At 37.6% G+C, this 21,187-nt stretch overlaps 2 protein-coding genes across 3 annotated transcripts; both read left to right on the top strand.

The window, feature by feature from the left end:
- The first annotated feature begins 22 nt into the window (after positions 1-22).
- Positions 23-15,363, top strand: atxn7l2a (ataxin 7-like 2a). Of its 2 annotated transcripts, none has more exons than XM_082155469.1 (10): positions 23-504; positions 1,282-1,350; positions 2,354-2,678; positions 3,304-3,542; positions 6,975-7,057; positions 8,789-9,000; positions 10,046-10,220; positions 11,444-11,565; positions 12,678-13,518; positions 15,049-15,363. In XM_082155469.1, the coding sequence occupies exons 1-10, from the start codon at positions 375-377 to the stop codon at positions 15,064-15,066; spliced, it is 2,214 nt and encodes a 737-aa protein (XP_082011595.1). In that variant the 5' UTR covers positions 23-374; the 3' UTR covers positions 15,067-15,363. The 2 variants fall into 2 exon arrangements, with proteins under 2 accessions (XP_082011595.1, XP_082011596.1); XM_082155470.1 differs by lacking the exon at positions 23-504 and adding an exon at positions 510-1,164.
- An 895-nt stretch (positions 15,364-16,258) lies between these two features.
- cyb561d1 (cytochrome b561 family, member D1) lies at positions 16,259-21,086 on the top strand. The gene is made up of 3 exons (XM_082154987.1): positions 16,259-17,120; positions 18,082-18,119; positions 19,037-21,086. The coding sequence occupies exons 1-3, from the start codon at positions 16,946-16,948 to the stop codon at positions 19,538-19,540; spliced, it is 717 nt and encodes a 238-aa protein (XP_082011113.1). The 5' UTR covers positions 16,259-16,945; the 3' UTR covers positions 19,541-21,086.
- Positions 21,087-21,187: the final 101 nt, after the last annotated feature.

Genomic DNA, 21,187 nt, shown 5'->3' with positions numbered 1-21,187 from the left:
CCAACGATTAAGTAAATGGAAAAAATCGAGGCACAGATATTTCTCTGAATTTTAGAACCCTTAAGATTTATTTTTGTTTTGCATGTGGTTAATCATCACGGCACTTATAAAAAATATATAAACTGTAAAATATAATTTCGTATTTTTAAATATATTAAGAATGTGAAATATTTCTATTCAGTTTAATGTCAAATGGGGTTGAATCTTAGTACAGTAGAACAAAAATAATAAAAAGCAATAATGCAAAGAAAATTAATAAATAAAAACTAGATGAAAGAAAATTCTACATTTCACAGAACAAGTGCGCGCACACGCAGGTTCCCTCTGCGCCCGCGGGAGCGCGCAATGTGACGTCAGCGCCTTGCCGCGCAGTGATGATGGCGGTGCGTGAACGCGCAGTTAAAGTAATGGCTGCTCTGGAACGGCGGGTGCCTTGTCTCGATGATTTCGTGGGCCAAAGCTGGAGCGTCTGGACGGAAAGAGCCAACCTGACAGCATCGGAGGGTGAGTGAGCACTTCGTCGCCGGTATTTCTCCATCAACCACAAAAAAGTCTCACGGATGTGCTTTATTTTTCGTGGAAAAGGCACGGCATCCCAAACCATGTTACCCAAACAAAGAACCTGCCGGGTCCTAGTGCCGGCCGGGTTACGCGCTTGCGCTCTCTCTCTGATCAGTGTCGTCATAATAGAACGTGTTCCGTGTTCGTTTTGTCTGGAACTTCAAATGTAACAAACGCAATCAGTTTGAAACCACGAATCTCCTTTTGTCAACGGGCACATTATCAAATCAGTTAATAGTCCAGGGTTCATTTGCAGGTAGTTTTTATTTTGGCCCCACCCACAGAAGAGCTTGTGCTTCACAGATGACCAGTTCATGGCACAGATTGCATTTCACATTGAAAATCTTGGGGAATAAAACCTAAACTATTGGCTTGATCCCATATTATTACTCCCATTAAACACCATAGTATGCGTAATTCAATACATGTCCCTTTTTCTCACAGTTTTGACTCCATATAGTGCATTCAAGACTGTAACCATCTATTCTGGACCAAATATAGTCCACCTTAGAAGAAGAACCCATCATAGATCTGAATATTGGAGGGGACACGTCCTTCTCAATGTTTACCATGTTTCCGGCCTTTTGGATTGTTGGATTTAAGGTTGGATGTATATAAGAGCCCCATATGTGTTGGTAAAGCATTGATGGATAATGCTTCAATAAAGGTCATGTTTTTTATGTACCCTCTCTCTACACTTCCTCCAATCACTTTTCATAGGGTCCGATGGAGATGAATACGGCAAGAATGGCAAAAAAACGGCGGAAACCATGACGCTGAGGAAAGAGGGTAGGCGTTATATACTTTACTTTGATTTCATCGGGAGACAGCGGTATTATCATGAAATGAACGGACTGATAGTGATGGACTGATATATAAGCTGAATAATTGGCCGGTATTTGGCTGTTTTGAGATGATCAACATTAACAAATAATGTGGTGGTTCTTCCTCTCAGGTCCAACATCTATAAACAGCCTTATAAATGTATAATAAACATGTTCTTTTGTGAAATTCAAGTAAGTGTCATATTTTTTCATTCAATATCAGTAGTTTAAATTAAACAGCTATTATTACAATGTTATACGGTGAACTAAGGTAAATTACCCAGTTTAAATTCAACCTATCAGCATTATATAATCCATCAACCACCCTTCTCTTTAAATTTTGGCACAAACCCACAAATTCCCACATTGGTTGACCTGTAAACCCATTCTAACATACTGTAATTTCATCCTTGTAGCAAAAACCCCTCATAATTAACATTTTTCTAATAAAGAAATTGGGAGTTTTTCAATTATGACGAAGAAAGTAGCGGTCAACCTAAATATATATGTTTTCTTTAAAACAATACCAACGTGGTAGCTATGTCAATATGCACAATATTTGACAGGTGAGACACTTAAAATTGCTGGAATTATTTTTTGGTCAACAATTAAGAAAATTACTGACAGCTTAGTTGATGAATATATATTTATTCTGTGTTCAGTTTTAAGTAAGTTTTAACTTAATTGTGCGAGCAGACATCGATTTTGACCAATGCTGATAACCTTAAGATAATAAAAAAAATTGTTTATTTTAAACAAATAGTTTAAACACTATCATATTTTTGTGATGATAATGTGAAATGTTTGTTCAATTTTACCGTAAGACTGTCAAATATTGGACGGTCACTAGTATGAGCTGCCTAGCAAGTTTAGTTAACTTGAGTCCGTCTCTCTGGAAAAATGTGTGCATTTAGAAGCAGTTTTCGATCATAGTTAATTTGTCCCTATTGTTTTGTATGCTCCTGCAGATATGTCCATCTTCGGTCACTATCCTGGGCACGATGACTTCTTCCTGGTGGTGTGTGGCCACTGCAGTCAGGTGGTGAAGCCTCAGGCATTCGAAAAGCATTGCGAGAGGAGACATGGCCCTCTGGGTAAGCTCTATGCACACCTCCGCTCCACCCCACCTCCACCTCAGCAGCAAAGACCTCGTCACGGACACACCCCTCCCTCCCATGGAAGCTCCTCTTGGAGTGGCAGGAACCAGAATGTCGGGCCCCCGCGGGCGTCTCCACAATCTCCCTCTACCCCGCCTCAATTCAGACACTCAAAACCTCCGAAAGATGGAGTTTGGTAAGATTAACAAAAATCTGATCTTGTTATTTTATGTTTAAGTTATAGTTCACCCAAAAATGAAAATTGTCATAATTTGTCGTTCCAAACCTGTAAGACTTTTGTTCATCTTCGGAACACAAAATTAAGATATTTTTATTGAAATCTCATCATGTCTTTCTGTCTTTTGAAAGTCTATTCACCCAAAACTCTGTTCAAAACGCTTATAAAAAGATTGTAAAAAAAAAAAAAAAAGTATGTTTAATACAAGTTTTCCAAGTTAAATCAATTTTTATATGTGAATAAAAGCCTAAATGAAATCTGTTCATCATATAAAACGAGTCTCTTCAGTAGACTTGGATTAAACTGCTAGATTCATATGGATTTATTTCACGTTCTCGTTTTGATGCGTCAGAGTTTTGGGTGAATAGACTTTCATTGGTGGAACAGAAATCGTTGTGTTCCAAAGTTGAATGAAAGTCTTATGGATTTGGAATAACATGAGAGTGAGTAAATGATGACCGAATTTTCATTTTGGGGTCAATATCTCTTTAAAAGATTGTCTGAAGTGTAAGAATCTGATCATTTGTGGTTATTAGCAACATAGACAACCTGTATAATTCATAAATGACTATCTTTTCCCCAGGCACTCGCCTTCAAACTCGAGTCATTCAGAATCAGCTGTTTTTAAGCAGCCGCCTCCCATCGAATCCACGCGGAGCTCCCCTCCTCCTACTCTCAGAGACCCCCCATGGCCACATGGAGGCCCATCGCCCAATCGGCCTTCCTCAACTGAGAGGCCTCAATCCCAGAGAGGCGAGGCTGCCTCGAACCCTGTCGCCTCTGGACACCTCCGTGGGCAGAGGACGTACAAGATGGTCTCCAGTAAGTCCTGACTGGAATTAGACTGATACAGTGGCGGTTCTACATTGAATTACACCCTGGGCGAGACCCCTTTCGAGCGCCCCCCCGGCGCCCCCCAAATATAATTTTTGTTACCCCATTGGCAGATAATGTTTTGCTTGTTTTAAGCAAAAACTCAATTTTTATTTATTTCCCCAGAAAACAAGACTTAATATCTTATGTAATTTTACTACTTTAGTAAAATAACGTTATGCATCTTTATTTAAGAAATGTTTGATATTTGGACTGGAAACAAGACAAAAATACTAAGTAAGAAAAGCATTTTTGCAGTGTAATAACTGAACTTGCAACAGTTTTGTTGCAAAGAACAATATTATGGTGAAATTAGATCTCGTGTTTGAGTTAAAAACGAATTATTGTTAAGCATAGCAAGAATCATAGAAAAAAGGCTAACAAATAAGAGTTATACCCACCAATTAATATTGCCCCTTCATTCATGACATGGATACCGTAATCATACAGAGAAAACATAGTTGCATTGCATACCTTTATCTTTCGCTCGTTTCTAAATTGGGCACCTGATGGCTTTGACCTTTCTTGTCCATCTCTTTTTTGGCCCTCGACATCGACAATCAACAGATCCCCTGATCCCCCCATAACTGTCACTCACGCTCACGAGTCACGACCAGAAGTCAAGACTAAACCAATTCACCTTGGTGGTGGTGACCAAGTAATCGTTTTGTATTACCTATTTTTATTAGCCATTCAGACCATTCAGAAAAACAAAAATGTGCAGGAAATATAGAGGCCCGTATTTATAATATTATGAATGAAATGTGCGTTATCTGGAAGAAAGTCGAGGTGTGACTGATAACTTCGATAACTATATGGATCCCCCCCCTTGTCCGTTCCATTTGGGAGAGACCCAGAGGTGAACTGTCATCCGCGCCCGCGCCTCCGCGCCCCCTCCCCTTTCCCCTTCTCAAACAAACAGCTTCTGTGCACGGCATCTTCTCAGCAAGCAGGGGCGCCTGCAGCAGCAGGGGGCGCAAATTTGGCAATTCCCCACACAATGAAATGATAGATAATAGAAAACCGCTTCGCGGCGCAGATTTTTATTTATTTTTCTGCTCGTGCCGGCGGTGCCGCCCCCCCAAAAATGCCGCCCCGGGCGATTGCCCGGTTCGCCCGTGCCTAAAACCGCTACTGGACTGATATATTGTAGACCTGATGTAGCTCCGCCCCTTTTCAGCGCTGTGCTCGTTGTTCTGTCTTCCGGTTTATATTTCCACAGCATGAAGGTAAGATCTTACGGATTTAAGAATGAACAGCTCATTTTAAAGTCTTCTCAGTCGACTGACATCTGTTATGACATCCGCTTCAAACATTAAAAATCTCATGATAACTTTCGTTAACTTTACAATAAGTAAATCCACTTCACCAGCTAATTACTCTTCGACAGCGATGCCATAGAAATATACAGAGCTACCGCAAAAAAGGAAGTTCAAACACTAAAGGTGGCTGCGCACTTGTTTCTCTGGCGCATAAGGTCTTTGCATTTAATAATCATCACTTGGCTATGGTTGCATCCAAATTTTCTATATTTTTCTACTTTGGGTGTACAAAGGATGCATGTCTAATTATTAATGTATATGTATAATTAGCCCCCAAAGTCATGTGATTAGGCAGTACCTAGAAGAGTAAATCTAAGCTTAAAACCGGCTTTAGCCACAGAAAGGTCCTTGAAGGTTGTATGTATGTATGGTTAACTTTACAATAAGTAAATCCACTTCACCAGCTAATTACTCTTCGACAGCGATGCCATAGAAATACGTACATACATACACACACACACACACACACACATATGTATATATTTATGTGTGTGTGTATGTATATGTAAACATAAACTCAGAGGAACAACAACACTGTACACCGTGTTATGTATTTAACAAAAACTAGTCCAAAATGGAGAAGCCATGTGTGACAAACTGAGTACAGCCCTTCTACTTCCATAGGGATTAAGAGAGTAAGTAGCAGTCAGGAACTTCTAATCAAATGACGTTGATTAACTGATCATCAGCAAGTGTGATCCACTCTATAAAAGCAGGAGTTTTGGCAGTTTTCTTGTCAGGAGCCTTCAGGTGTGTGTTAACACAATGCCAAGGAGATCAGCAATGATCTTAGAGAAGCAATTATTGCTGCCCATCAATCTAGGAAGGGTTATACAGCCATTTCCAAACAATTTGAAGTCCATCTTTCTACAGCGAGGAAGATAATTCACAACTGGAAAACATTCAAGACAGTTGCCAATCTTCCCAGGAGTGGATGTTCCAGCAAATTCACCCCAAGGTCAGAACGTGCAATACTCCCAGAAATCGCAAAAAAAAAAACAAGAGCTACACCTCAGACTCTACACGCCTCAGTTAACATGTTAAAGTGATAATACAATCAGGAAAATACTGACAAGGCTATAGATTGTTTGGAAGGGTTGCCAAGTAGAAAGCCTCTTCTCTCTAAAAAGAACATGGCAGCACAGCTTTGGTTTGAACAAACCACAAGACTTCTGGAACAACGTCCTTTGGACAGACGAGACCAAAGTGGAGATGTTTGTCCATATTGCACAGCGCCACATTTGGAGAAAACCAAACACAGCATATCAGCACGAACACCTCAAACCAACAGTCAAGCACTGTGGTGGAGGGATGATGATTTGGGATTGTTTTGCAGCCACAAGAAAATGGGCATCTTGCAGTCTTTGGTATACAGAGAAGTTCATGGTCGTGAAGTTCAAAGTATTCTAGAGTCAAATGTGAAGCCATCTGTCTGACAGCTAAAGCTTGGCTGAAATTGGGTCACTGATCCCAAGCACACTAGCAAATAGAGAACGGCTGAAAAAGAAAAGAATCAAGGTGTTGCACTGGCCTAGTCAAAGTCCAGACTTGATATGAAATGCTTTGACAGGACCTTAAGTGAGCTGTGCACAAACAAATGCCCCACAAAACCTCAATGAACTGAAGCAACGTAAAGGAGAGCGGGCCAAAACTCCTCCACAACGATGTATGAGAGATGAAGTCATAGAGAAAATGATTACTTTGAGTTATTGCTGCTAAAGGTGGTTCTACAAGCAATTAAATCATAGGGTGTACTTGGTCACACATAACGTCTCATTTTGGCTTTAGTTTTGTTAAATAAATAATGACAGTGTAATATGTAATGTGGTGTTCATCTGAGGTTGTTTTTACCTAATTTAAGACCTTACTAAATTATTATATTAAGTAATTTATATATAACACTATAAATAATTTATAGAATAATAATTATAAGAGTTATTTTATATAATATAATATATATGGCTCTCTTGGCTTTTGAATTGATGTACCATCCATGCAATATAGACCACCTGTTCATAAAATCATGAATTTGACCAGAACTTTTCACATTTTTCTGCAGAAAAAGAATGTGACCTCGACAAGCACTGTGGTGTGTTGGACCCCGAGAGAAAGAAAGTTTGTACTCGACTTCTGACCTGCAATGTGAGTTGACCATCTAACCATAACCTGTTTTTAATGTGCAATGTTTCTTATTCGTAGTTTTCTTTATTCAGGCAGAAGCAGAATTCTTGCTTTTTACTGTCCTGTAGTTGTAGTGGAAACGTATCTTGCCATCAGGAGTGTTGAAGCCCTTCACTGGACACTGGTTTCAGTGTGTAGACAGACAGGAAGTTCAGCCGACGTGACTAACAGGAAATGGGGAAGGGATTACAGGAAAAGCCTCTCTTCATTTGTGTAGCACGGCTTCGGGTTTTTGTTAAATCAACAGAAATTGTCTGTCTGTAGGACTAGTCAGTGCAGCTAAAATACCAATATAACAATTCATGAACCTCTGTTTTTCTTTTATGTTGTCTTTTTTTACTAAATCATTGTATCATGAGAAATATTTCACAGGAACTTACATGCCAATTTTTCGAGTGAATGACTAAAGAAGTATTTGGGTGATAAAAGATTAACGATTTAATATTCATGAGTTATGAGATGAGAGATTGTGAAGCTATCTATAGAAGTAAGAAAAAGCACATTAAAGGGATACTCCACTTTTTTGGGAAATAGGCTCATTTTACAACTCCCCCAGAGTTAAACAGTTGCCGTTCTCGATTCCATTCTGGGTCTGGCGGTACCACTTTTAGCATAGCTTAGCATAGATCATTGAATCGGACAGGACCATTAGTATCTCTCTCAAAAAACTGACCAAAGAGTTTCGATATTTTGCCTATTTAAAACTTGACTCTTCTGTAGTTACATCGTGTACTAAGACCGACGGAAAATGAAAAGTTGCGATTTTCTAGGCTGATATGGCTAGGAACTATACTCTCATTCCTGCGTAATAATCAAGAAACTTTGCTGCCGTACCATGAGTCCAGCAGGCGTAATGATATGACGCAGCGCCTGAAAATAGTCCCCAGCTCGGTAATTCCAACGTGACCGGGACTAAGTTTGTCTAACCTATTAGACCTATTTCCAGGCGCTGCGTCATATCATTACGCCTACTGGAGCCATGGTACGGCTGCAAAGTTTATTGATTATTACGCAGGAATGAGAGTATAGTTCCTAGCCATATCAGCCTAGAAAATCTCAAAAATATCGAAACTGTTTGGTCATTTTTTTTGAGAGAGATGCTAATGGTCCTGTCCGATTTATTGATCTATGCTAAGCTATGCTAAAAGTGGTACCGCCAGACCCGGAGTTCGGCTGAATAGATTCGAAAACGGTAAAACTCAACTGTTTAACTCTAGGGGAGTTGTAAAATTAGCCTATTTCCCAAAAAAGTGGAGTATCCCTTTAAACAGCCTAATAAAAAGTCTATTAAAATCATCTATGAAAACTGAATATTGCAAAGTGATGTTGAATATTTTATACATACGGCATGTTTACTCGGGTACCCAAATCAAGGAACAATGTGTCTAAATTATGTTTTTCAAAATCTAGGGCATAGTGCTACACATTGTATTAAATATTTTTTGGCCATACATTTAGAATAACGCATTGTGCAGTCATCAGGGTGAATGCTGCTGCTTAATTATTTATTCAAACTACACAATCCCTTAAAGGCTTTCTAGAGCTTAATATTCCACAAAAGCCAAAACCACAATTCCTGTTGAAAGCGATTGCGCTCTCATCAGTTCAAACCAGTTAGCATATGTTTTATGAATGAAAGTGTGTTGCAGGGTTTCAGTCCAAAAAAAACCATCATCATCATCTTTCCTCCAGATTCATTCCATTCATCAGCGCAGGAAGGTGCAAGGCAGAAGTAAAAACTTTGACCAGCTGGTGGCGGAGCTGAAGATGAGTTCGAAGGCTCGGGATCGTGTATCTCAGGCCCCGGAGAGTTCAGCCGCTCCGACTGTAAGCCCAGAACCTCCCAGAGATGCACCTGCACCGCCTCTCTGCCGGAGACCTCTGACCAACAGCCCTGCATTTAGGTTAGAAACATCGATTTTTAAATCTCTCTATAATAATAATAATAATAATAATATATACACTACTGGTCAAAAGTTTTAGATCGGTAAGATTTTTTATGTTTTTAAAAGAAGTCTCTTCTGCTCACCAAGGCTGAATTTATTTGATAAAAAAACAGTAATATTGTGAAATATTATGACAATTTAAAATGACTGTTTTCTATTTTAATATATTTTAAAATGTAATTTATTCCTCAGATGAAAGCTGAATTTTCAACATCATTACTCCAGTTGTCAGTGTCACATGATCCTTCAGAAATCATTCTAATATGCTGATTTTCTGCTCAAAAAACATTATTTTCAATGTTGAAAACAGATGTGTACAATTTTTCAAAATTCTTTGATGAATAGAAAGTTCAAAAGAACAGCATTTTTTTTAAATAGAATATTTTCTAAAATTATAAATGTCTTTACAGTAACTTTTGATCAGTTTAACTCATCCTTGATGAATAAAAGTATTGATTTATTTTATTTCTTTCCCCAAAAAATTACATAAAAATTCTTACTGACCCCAAACTTTTGAAGGGAAGTGTTTAATGTTACAAAAGCTTTCCATTTCAGATAAATGCTGTTCTTATGAACTTTCTATTCATCATAGCATCATTAAATAAAAATGTAAAAAACTGTTTTCAACATTGATCATAATCATAAATGTTTCTTGAGCATCAAATCAGCATATTAGAATGATTTCTGAAGGATCATGTGACACTGAAGACAACTATATATTCACATAGAAAACATCGGTTTTAAATTGTAATAATATTTCACAATATGACTGTTTTTGTTTGTATTTTTTAAACAAATAAATGCAGCCTTGGTGAGCAGAAGATACTTCTTTTAAAAACATTAAAAATCTTACCGATCTAAAACTTTTGACCGGTATAGCTGAACACATAAGCTGTTCTTATGTGAATGCAATCTGTAAGTGGACTGTTAAAGTACATGTTTCGTGAATAGTTACCTGTAGTTTGCTGGAGTCTTTAAAGACATCTGACTGTTTGTGTGGCAGAACACCGACATTGTCTGAAAGCGTGGAGGAGGATAAACCCCATCTGGAGGATGGCAGCACACGACCACACTCTCCTCTCACCCAGGCCAACATCTCAGGTGATGAGAGCGAAGGAGACGGGAACGATGACCCCGCAGACTGGCACTCAACTCCATGGCATCCCAAACCAGCCGCGGTACAAACAAACACTTACACCGTGTCATCTAGTATTACTATAATTACGTCATAGCCGGGCATTAAGAGTTATAGACGTAGTTGAGGTATGCATCATTATTATAATTGTTCATAATTAGGCTTAGAGAGTTGAATAAACCCTTAGTAACTGCATAGCAATGCCCTGGCAAACAACCACAGAGTATCCTAGTATTGTGACTGTTTTTTTATGAGCACAAAAATCTAACCGCTTACTTCAGACATTGCAGGACATTGGGTCTCATTTTACTAAGCATGTATACGCACAAATTTGTGTGTGTGAAATCTGCGTACAAACATCATGATTTACCAAAAACTTTCATACTAAAATTTATTGTAAATTTATGAAAAAATGTGGGAACAACAGAAACCACACATACGCAAAAATACTTTCTCCTTATAATCGTGGTATATAAGAGTTATATTTCATCTTAAGACTATTATTATAATATATTAATTAATTAAAGGGGTGGTTGATTTATGATTTCACTTTTTTAACTTTAGTTAGTGTGTAATGTTGCTGTTTGAGCATAAACAACATCTGCAAAGTTACAATGGCTTTTTAAGGACTACCACAAATGGCTGGTAGAGACTACACAACATTCCTCCAGGGTTAGTGACATCACCAACCCTAGAATTTACATAAACCCCGCCCCAGGGAACACGATTTATAGATTATCATGACAGAATATGCTAATCAATGACTAGAAGATAACTACACATAAGCTACATAAATTCATCAACTAACCATTCAGAAATGTCCTGTTGCTTCTACATGTTGTCACTTCTTCTTGAGTCATCATTGTCTGAATACGGGTTGAACATAAAAGGCTAAAAGTTTTTGAAATGTTCAGTGCATGTGTGTTTGAGTGCAAGCTCTTGAAGCTCCGCCCTCTGTGCCGGTAGCAGCAGCTCATTTGCATTTAAAGGAACAGACACAAAACGGTGCGTTTTTGCTCACCCTCAAAAAGTGACAATTTTAACATGCTATATAAAAATATCTGTGGGGTATTTTGAGCTAAAACTTCACATTCACTCTGGGGACATCAAAGACTTATTTAACATCTTGTGAAAAGGGCATTATACCACCCCTTTAATAAATAATGCAATTTAATTTGGGCTTAAATATTTCAACATACTTTCACTGTATTATAGCTTCAGCTGCGAGGTTTTTAAGAGTGTTAATCCTTGACTTTCCCCCCATAGCTCTGTTCATTCGGGAGTCATTCTCTGGGTCACGGTGTCTTCACTTTCGATCGACGATTGCACCATCTACGGTCTGCCATGAGTGTCATGGTGGAGAACCACCTCAGCGCACATCTGTGGAAGTAAGAACCTCCTGACTGCTATATGCCCTATCGTAACAGTATGATTGTGTCATAGATGCAAACAGTGTGGTCATATTAACAAAAGGCTCAAAAGCAGGTACTTCTGCTGTGGAAATCTCCAAAATCTCATAAAACACATCACAAACATGTCAAAGTAATACCTCACCTTGATATCAAAAGGAAAAAATAAGAAATGATATTATGAATTGTGTTTTTTAATTTTTAAATTGCATAGTTTTGTACTGCCTTTTTTATGCTGATTTCAATCATTTTATTATGGCAATGAGAATCGTGTATTTCTTTTTACGGACCACAAAAGGATCGTCCGTATAATGGTATCATTCTGTCATACTTTTGCATCTTTTTAAAAAAGCTTTTTGCTGGTCGCTATTCACTTCCATTATATGGACAAGCAGGAGCGGGACGGGACATTTTTAAAGCTACACTGTGTAATTTTTTTAAGTTGATTCTTAGCAAAAAACACTTCGTTCTTTCAAATTTAAATGTGCTCATTCATGTGTAATTACTTCCACCAACTAATCAAGTATTCTCGTAAGCGTAGAATCTGCCATTTAGAAAACATACGAGCTAGTCACTCGAATGGCGACAGCCATCTTGAAAATACATCAGCCAGGGCTAGAAAGTAATATTCAGTTGATAGTCATATACTATTTCAACGCTAGATGGAGAAAATCTTAGAGTGTAGCTTTAAAAACAAATAATTTTGTGGTCTGAATAAAAGAGAAGGGCGTAGATTCATCAATGATATAAATGATAACTTAATTTAAATTTTAGGGTGAATTATCCCTTTAATTTTAATAAAAATACATAATGTAAATTTGGTTTTTGTCATTTTGATTTTTGGGTAAAATGTGAGCGGGACTTGTTCTTGCCACTCTCAGATTATGTGCTTTTGAGCCTGTTCCAAGATCCACTAGCTTCATGGTATTTCTTCAAGGTAGCTCTAAGGTTAATCTCCATTAGTAAAAGCTCTTCAGACCCTAACGAAACCGATTTCTTTCTCACAAAGCTGTGTCTTTACTCCCTTTACTGCATGCGAAAGTCAATGTTCTTCTGATTTTATTCCCCCCTGATTCCTCTCCTACTCACAGAAAAATACCTCAAGCATCAGATCCTCATTCCCAGAGTCCCCCAGCCAAGCCTGCAGCTGTTCCTGCCTCTCCTTCCTCCATTTCCCAGCATTCCAAACAGAAAGCAGGAAGTCACAACCCGACTTCTCTCAAGACTTCCTTCTACTCTTCCCACGGACCAGGCAAGGAGCCAAACCCACAGAGTTCATCCACCAGCAAGGCTTTCGGTCAATCCGAGAACTCGGGGGGTGGTCAGTCCACAGCCTCCCCTTCTAAACTCGTTCGAACTCCTGCTCAATCGGGCCCCGGTCGGCCCAAGAATCCGGTCGGCCGCCCCAGCAAACATCAGCTGCGTCTCAGGGATACAGATCGGACGTCCACGACGGACTCCTCTGCACTGCGCAAACGGAAAGCCTCTTTCCAAGAGTCGGACGCCATCAGCCCGGACAAGAATTGCATGTCCCAGAACAAGGGGCGGCCCCTCATCAGCAAAACGCCACCGTCAGCCTCTCACGGACAAACTAACGGCTCGCTTTCGCCGGGAAGCAAGCCGCGTCCCCAGCTCACGCCCTCGGATCCCCACGCGCCCTCCTCGTGGGCCTTTAAGAGGACTCACCCCCCGGCCCACCATTCGGCGCCGGACGCTGTCCCGCACAGCCGAGGAGTGGACTCAGGACTGCACGGCAGGGTGGCCAGCTTTGAACACAAGGGTTTGGGGAAGAAGCGCAAGAGCAGCGGCTCCTCTCCGCCCTCCAAACCCCACCGGCTGCCCACCTCCCCTCATTCCGGCTTCTACCCCTGGAAAGAAAGCAAAGGGGCGGGACTCTCCATAGGAGGGGAAAAGAAACTCAGCACACAAAAGGTAAGCAAATGTTTAGTTTCGTCCGTTTGTAATATCTCTTTCCACTGTAACTCTTGAGATATGCTTATAAAGGGCTTTAATGAAATTTACCAATACATTTTGTACAAGTAGGTCCAGATTTAAAGGGTTCACCCAAAAATTTAAATTGTCATTATTTATTTACCCTCATGTTGTTCCAAACCCATAAGACTTTCGTTCATCTTCGAAACACGAATGAAGATCTTTTAAATGAAATCCGTCCATTGACAGCTACGTAACTACCACTTTGACGCTTCAAAAAGTTCATAAAGAGATCGTAAAACTAATCCATATTAATTGAGTGGTTTAGTCCAAATTTTCTGAAGCAACTCGATCACTTCATATGATGAACAGATTTAATTTAGGCTTTTATTCACATATTTATCAACACACATCAGTTGTGATAAACGGAAGCTCAAGCATGTTCGCTTGACGTGCGAGAACCAATGAGGTTCATTCTCGTGTGACGCAGCACGTTTGAGCTTCAGCAAGAACCAATGAGGTTTTTTCTTGCGCGTCAAACTTATGTTCACTGATCAATGTTTGTGAATAAAAGCCAAAATTCAATTTGTTCATTATTTAAAGTGATTGAGTCTCTTCAGAACATTTGGACTAAACTGCTCAATTCATATGGATTCGTTTTACGATATCTTTATGGATGAATCTCTGTGAACAAACCCTTTAATTTCGTTTTTTCTTTTCCTTTTTATATATGTATCTATAAATATTTTGCTTTTTTGTTTTCCATGCATTTCTTTTTCATAGGAAAATTAAACCTATAGCTGTACTTTACCCCTTTTTTTGCCAAATAATTTTGTCAGATAAATACTTCAACCAAGTTTTGTGTTTAGTTCTTTCCTCATATTTAAAAAAAGAGAAAATATTTTCCTCATATTTTGATGTTTTAATCAAACTTGTAGGGTTAGGGTGCAATTCAGTTAATTCCTTTTCCTGTTATTTCATTTCAACATCATGTACAAATTCTAAAGTTTTCCTAATATCTTATGAATAAAAGCGTTGTAATTGTTGAAATCTGTAGATTTCTCTTGCAAGAATGCATTGATAAAAAAGTGACATTAAAAATGTTTTTCAAATAAATGCTGTTTTTTTTACTTTCTATTCATCAAAGGAATATTAAAAATGTATTATGGTTTCCATAAAAAAGCACAACTATTTTCAACATTGAGAAATGTTTCTTGAGCAGCAAATCAGCAAATAAGAATGATTTCTGAAGGATCATGTGACACTGAAGACTGGAGTAATGATGCTTCAGGAGTAAATTGTAAGCGTATTATGCAGTTGTGCTTGGAGTCAGTTGTATTATTTGAGATAACAAAATGAAACATGCCAAATTGTGCAGATGTAATTTTTGTACATTTTACAATATTTGTATTGGTTTTTAAATGTGTTTTAAACAGTCTTACTTTCATATGCAATGTTGCCTTTATGAGGGGCATGGGTATAATATGGTTTATTATCATATTAATTGTTTTCTATTGCCTTTTTCTGCAGCCAAAATTGCACCACTGAGAGTGCCAGCCTTACAAGCCACTAAAAGAGCGAGCCCTACGAACTCTACCATATAGAACTATGGACGCAGGACTCCGGATGGTTGACTGACTGTTTGAATTGTGTATGTGTGTGTGCGCATGTTTAGCTACTATGAATGTCTGTCTGTCTGTCTGTGTGTGTATGTATGTGGACGTGTATGAAACAAGATGGGGGAGTGAATTTCTCTGTGAATTCAGAAAATACCTCAGAATCTACTGAATAATGCTGCTACGTAAATGTTGTTTATAAAATGGATTAAAATATTCTTTATACTCAGCACTGTCTGTATTTCACTCAATGTTTTGAGAGAGAGAAAAAAAAAAAATATATATATATATATGAAGACTTCAGATGCAAAAGCCTCTAAGTGCCATCTGAAATGTTCTTCTAAAATAAGCATTTTTTTATCAAGCTCGTATATTTAGGTTCAGTAATTTCACTTTAATGACAACTAATAGGTAATTTTCATTGCCATTTCAAGTGCAATAACTGAACATAAATATACAAGCTTGATAAAAATGATAATTTTTGAAGAAAATTTCAGGCTTTTGCATCTATATATATAATATAATATATAATAATTACATTTTGATTTATTTTATAAAAGTATTTTTAATACCACTGAACGAAATGCAATACGCATTTTTTTTGTGTGTTTACTTCATACATGGTCTTAAGTGTTGTTGTTTTTTTTGTGTGTTTTTTTTAAATGGCCCTAAAACTTAATCGTCTTGAATGCGCTCTTTTTAAACTTTTTTTTATTATATATTTTTTTTTACATCCATGAGATGCTGGAAAAAAATTATGGAAATACAATGGTCAGTGGTGTGGAACCCTGTATTTAATAAGAGCACCACACCTTTTCTGCCAAGTGTACAAAAATTACAAACGGGTCACCGGTTCGCCTCTAGATGTCTTTCTGCTTTGTTTTTCTCACTTTTAAATGTCTTGCGCATCCATTACTTTGGCAAAATCTTTGCTCTTAAATATTAAGTAGGTTACTGTTACGTATCATGTTTAGTTTGAATATTAAAAAGGCTATGTCGACGTTCCTCGGCTATTGTCCTATGGCGAACGCTCGTTCATGAATATTAATGTAGTCATGTTCGCTTTGCTCGGTAACCTTCCAATCGCAACCATAGATTTTGTATACGTAGATCCTTATTCGGTGGCCCGCCATCATGCAACGGTCAACGTGTCGTTACTCTCAGTAAGAAACTAAGAGTCATTGCTGCCACAACATTGCGCAGCTTCTGATGGATAACTTTTCATAGTTGAGAATGTGTTGGTTTGTGTTTTTATATGTATTAACTCTATATTCCTTTTTTTTTTCTATGGCACTTTGGTAATGTTTTTACTTTTACTATGCTAACTTATTAATGTCGTGTGAGCTGACGCCTTTGTCTTGTTGTATTGTGTTATTAATGTATAGATATTCATACATGCGTTACTACCGTTGCAGACTTGCACACTTTCGTCGACTTGCTTAATTCGAAATGTTCATGGACCGCTCCAATATGGCGGACAGCTTACATGTTGAGGCAAATGAGGCATCTATGTATATAGCCTTTGATCACAACTGCATGGCTCCTGAATATTAAGAGACAATACTTTACCGTAGTACGAATACGATCCCTATCCAGGAAATGCTTTAAGTGTCACTGTCACACCAACCACTAAACTGGAATAACAGCTTATCTTTTTTGAAAACGGAGTTGTAATAATGTTATGCGTTTCGGTTCTAAAAGCCCCGGATAAATCTGGTTCGGTGAAGCTCAGCGGGGATGATATTTAAGAGAGACATTTTCTGTTGTGTAGTTTAGGCTTAAATGTAAGCACTGAGGTGAGTTGCTGAGGAATGCCGCTCGGGACGCGCGCGTCGTCGGGTGTGGAGTACAGCGCGGTTGGAGAGGGACTCGGGATGCGGGACTTCTGGCTCTATGTGTGGCTGCGCAGAGTGTCTGTGGTCGCTGCGCACATCATTTCCCTCGGCCTGATCATTATCATCTCCATACTGTCCAGACCAGGAACAAGTGAGTTATTTCACTTTTGCATTTACCACTGCATGTACATATTTGATACATGTTGTTAGTCTGTGGCAATACCATATAGTGACATCTATGATAATGCACTAATGCCATAATACTGAAATTCAAGTGGCATTTACATGGTACTTAAAGGGATAGTTCACCTAAAAATGAAAATTCTGTTATAATTTACTCACTCATAAGTTGTTCCAAACCTGTATGAATTTCTTATTTTTTTTCTGAAAAGAAGATATTTTGAAGAATATGGGTAGCCAAACAGTTGATCATGGGACCCAATTTAGTCAGAGGCCCATCAACTGTTTGATTACCCATATTCTTATAAATATCTTCTTTAGTGTTCAGAAGAAGAAAGAAATTCATACATGTTTCCGATACATGTCCCAGAATATGGTACTAGTACTATGTATGGTACTTCTTTATGGTGTTAAAAAGTATTCGCAAAACTTTATTGAAAAAAATTATGTAGCACGTATTCCTGACTAAAAAGTAATAAACCTATAGACCTTTATTGAATTATAAGTATGAGTATAAAAATGAATGAAAGTGCCATGCCATTTTACCATAGTAGTTTTGTCCTGTAAGTACACTGTTGTATTTTTATGGCATTATTAGAAATATATTAGAGCGTGAATACAATTATTCACGTAATCACGTATATTGATATTGTTAGGATATTTTTGGACATTTTACCATGTTTTTAAAGATGTATCATTGTGATTCCATGGTAATTTTGTTTCATTTTATTTTAGTTGATATAGGCTACCAAATTGGAGTATTAGCATTGTATAAATCAATTTTTTAATTTTTATTTTTTTACATGTACTATGGTAATTCTATAGTAGAAACATGAACTGATGACGTTAAGCATTGGTTAAGGTAAGGCATTGATAAAAATAAAAAATAATATAAAGTGTTTCTAAATATCATGCTGTGTTGATGCTTTCAGGTCTCTTCTCTTGGCATCCCGTCTGCATGTCACTCGGGGTACGTTTTTATGTTTTCAATTACACAAGATATTATACAATTCATTATGTTTATAGCCATAGGTTGATACAAGTCAGATTTCTTTTTTTATAGTCACTCCTGCAGTTTTTTAATAATGCAGTGTGTTTCATTGACTTTCAGCCTCTCAGGGAATGAATAAAATATGTCTTTTGTTAATAATAAATAGAGTGTGGTGAAACACAAAGACAATGGAATTAGCCTCGACTGCTTTACCACGAGAGTCTGATTACACTGACCTTGATGACAAACACAACACATTCACTTCTAATAACAGAGGTCATTCTCAGAGTCTGACTCATGTACAGTACAGTAATAGTTTCTCTGTACAGAACAATATATTAGCATATTAGCAAGCCATCATGTACACTACCGTTCACTCAGCACACTTTTGACCCTATCATATATTTTAGTAATCGTCATGAATTAGGTATCAATCGAAAGCTTAAACACTCAAAATTCATCCTGTGAATATTGTTTTGAACATTGTTGAAAAAAATATATTTGTCAAATAAATCCTGTTCTTTTGAACTTTCTATTCATTAAAGCATGCTGAAAAAATATAATAAGCAGCAAAACTGTTTTCAACATTGATAATAATAATAATAAGAAATGTTTTTTGAGCAGCAAATCATCATATTAGAATGATTTCTGAAGGATCATGTGACACTGAAGACTGGAGTAATGATGCTGAAAATTCAGCTTTGATCACAGGAATAAATTACATTTTGAAAACGGTTATTTTAAATTGAAATAATATTTTACATTATTACTGTTTTTACTGTAAATCCATCTTTTGAGTGATATTGTATATTAAACTCTTTCCAAAAAAGCAGGACAGTTTGTGTTTCACTTGATATGTCCCCTTTAAACATGTCCTGTTTTCTCTCCCGTCTTAGTTTTGCCTGTGTATGACTGAAGGGATCCTGCTTTTCTCCGCTGAGGGAAACCCGTTCTGCTTCAAGTCCCGTAAGTGGAAGGTCCGCCTGCACTGGTTCTTTCAGGCCCTGCTGCTGGTGTGTGGCGCCACAGGATTCAGCTTCATGGTGGCCAGTAAGAACATAAAGGAGCATTCGCACTTCACCTCCTGGCACAGCCTGCTGGGAGTCACTACGATGGCTGCTACTGTCCTGCAGGCCATGTGTGGCGTCTTTCTCCTGTTCCCCAAACTCATCAGCACTTACTCGTTTCCTCGGTGGAGACTGTATCATGCCACCTGTGGTCTGGTGGCCTACCTGCTGGCCACCGTCACGGTCATGTCAGCCATGTTTACGGACTGGTTTCAGGCCTCGGTGACAGGCCCAATCTGGTATATCTTCCTACTCCTCCCACTTTTTCCCGCCTTAGTGGTGATGAACCAAATCACTAGTGCCTTCCTGCCCAAAAAGAAGATTACTAGTTGAAAATTAAAGCCTCAAATTAGAGCCTTATTTAGCCGTTTATATATAACAAGCAGTTGAGATGGGGCCTGCAGTCATACTAACAGCCGAGAAAAGGCTGTTTAATTCTACGTAAGATAGGAAAACTATAAATATTCATCCAAACCAGTAGGTGGCACTATAAAGTACAAATAGCATTTTTGTGTCCTTGAAGAGCACTTTCGGTGAGGGGGGTGATCATAGGGTTAATTAAAGGTTGTTAGCGAACTGTAGTTATTTCAATGAAGGAAATTTGCTGTTAATAATCACACGTAAATGCTTATTTACTTTTGTAAACCCAAGGACTATGCACTGAAAATATAGATGCATATTTTCAATATTTACATAATGTTTGTTAAAATATAAAAATAATGTTTTACCTTCATAATGAGTATGTACTGATCACACTTTCTAATGGTATGCTGACTACTGATATCTTGTTCTTAAGGACATGCTTGAACATTGTAAATGAGTAATAATATATTAGCTTCTTTTTTTTTTAACCTAATACAAGCAACTTTTCTTCTTTTTTTTTTTACTATGCACTGCTGAATGAGCCGCCGTGTGGCACTCTGGGAAAATGAACAAAATGGCATTTGCATTGCAAGAATATGCTTACAGTAAACTTGTAAATGTTAAAGGTATATTATTGTGGTGTTCGTCTCTTATTTTTAACCCCATCTTTGTGAGTTTTACATTGTTTTAGAGAGCTGTAGTTCAGTCTGTTCGTGTTGCAGTAGCATTTAATTGTGTGCCTTCCTCTTCTTAATTGTCAGTATGACACTTTCCTGAACAACATGACATAAAATGAAAGTTGTTTTGACATTTTTTCTTTGTCTGGACTAGGAATGCAACTGTTTTCCCCAATATTTATTTTTATTATGGCTGATAATAAATGTTTTGTGTGTTATTTTAGAAAAACTATGTAAGTTTCAGTCTTAATATAAGCCCAAGTATGATCTGTATCCAATATCTACCAAATAACATCGTTAAAAATGAGAATAGCTGATACTATTATATTGTGCATATTTAGTCTGGACAGTAAAATGAGCAAATTAATGTGGGCATCTGATGCTTAATTCAAAGCTTTATTTGTAAAGTCAGTATCAGTGTATTTCTTTGCATTATGTGGCACATAACTAGAGATTATTTGTTGGTCTCTTGTGTTCATATATTCCTGTATTAACAAGCACTAGACTAGTATAACTGCAGTGTTATGGACTCAGTCTGGTTTAATCCACTGTTTACTGTATTGATTTGACAGTGCAAGTTTCTGTTGTGTACTATAAGGATTTTTATGAAACTGCAGTGTGGTCAGGTTATAAGATTTTAAACTACGCTCCTATGAATGTAAAAAACAATGACTCAGGGTTGTCTATGAATTACTGGCCTATCAACTACAAATATATATATAATAGTGTACCGGTAATATAGTTTTTTTCTCTATACTGTATGACATGTATTTGAGGGTTGGTGTGATCTTTGTTTTGAACAGTAAATGATTGTTTCTACTCAATTTCTATAAAATAAACATAAGCATCATTTACAAAAAGACTTGTCGCATGTTTTATCTGCTGATGTCATCCTTATTATAATAAAAACTGATTTGCTATTTATACTAATACATAATAA

The sequence above is a fragment of the Leuciscus leuciscus genome, assembly GCF_965113295.1.
Source record: "Leuciscus leuciscus genome assembly, chromosome: 23".
NCBI lineage: Eukaryota > Metazoa > Chordata > Actinopteri > Cypriniformes > Leuciscidae > Leuciscus > Leuciscus leuciscus.
This window is presented reverse-complemented; position numbering and strand designations above follow the sequence as displayed.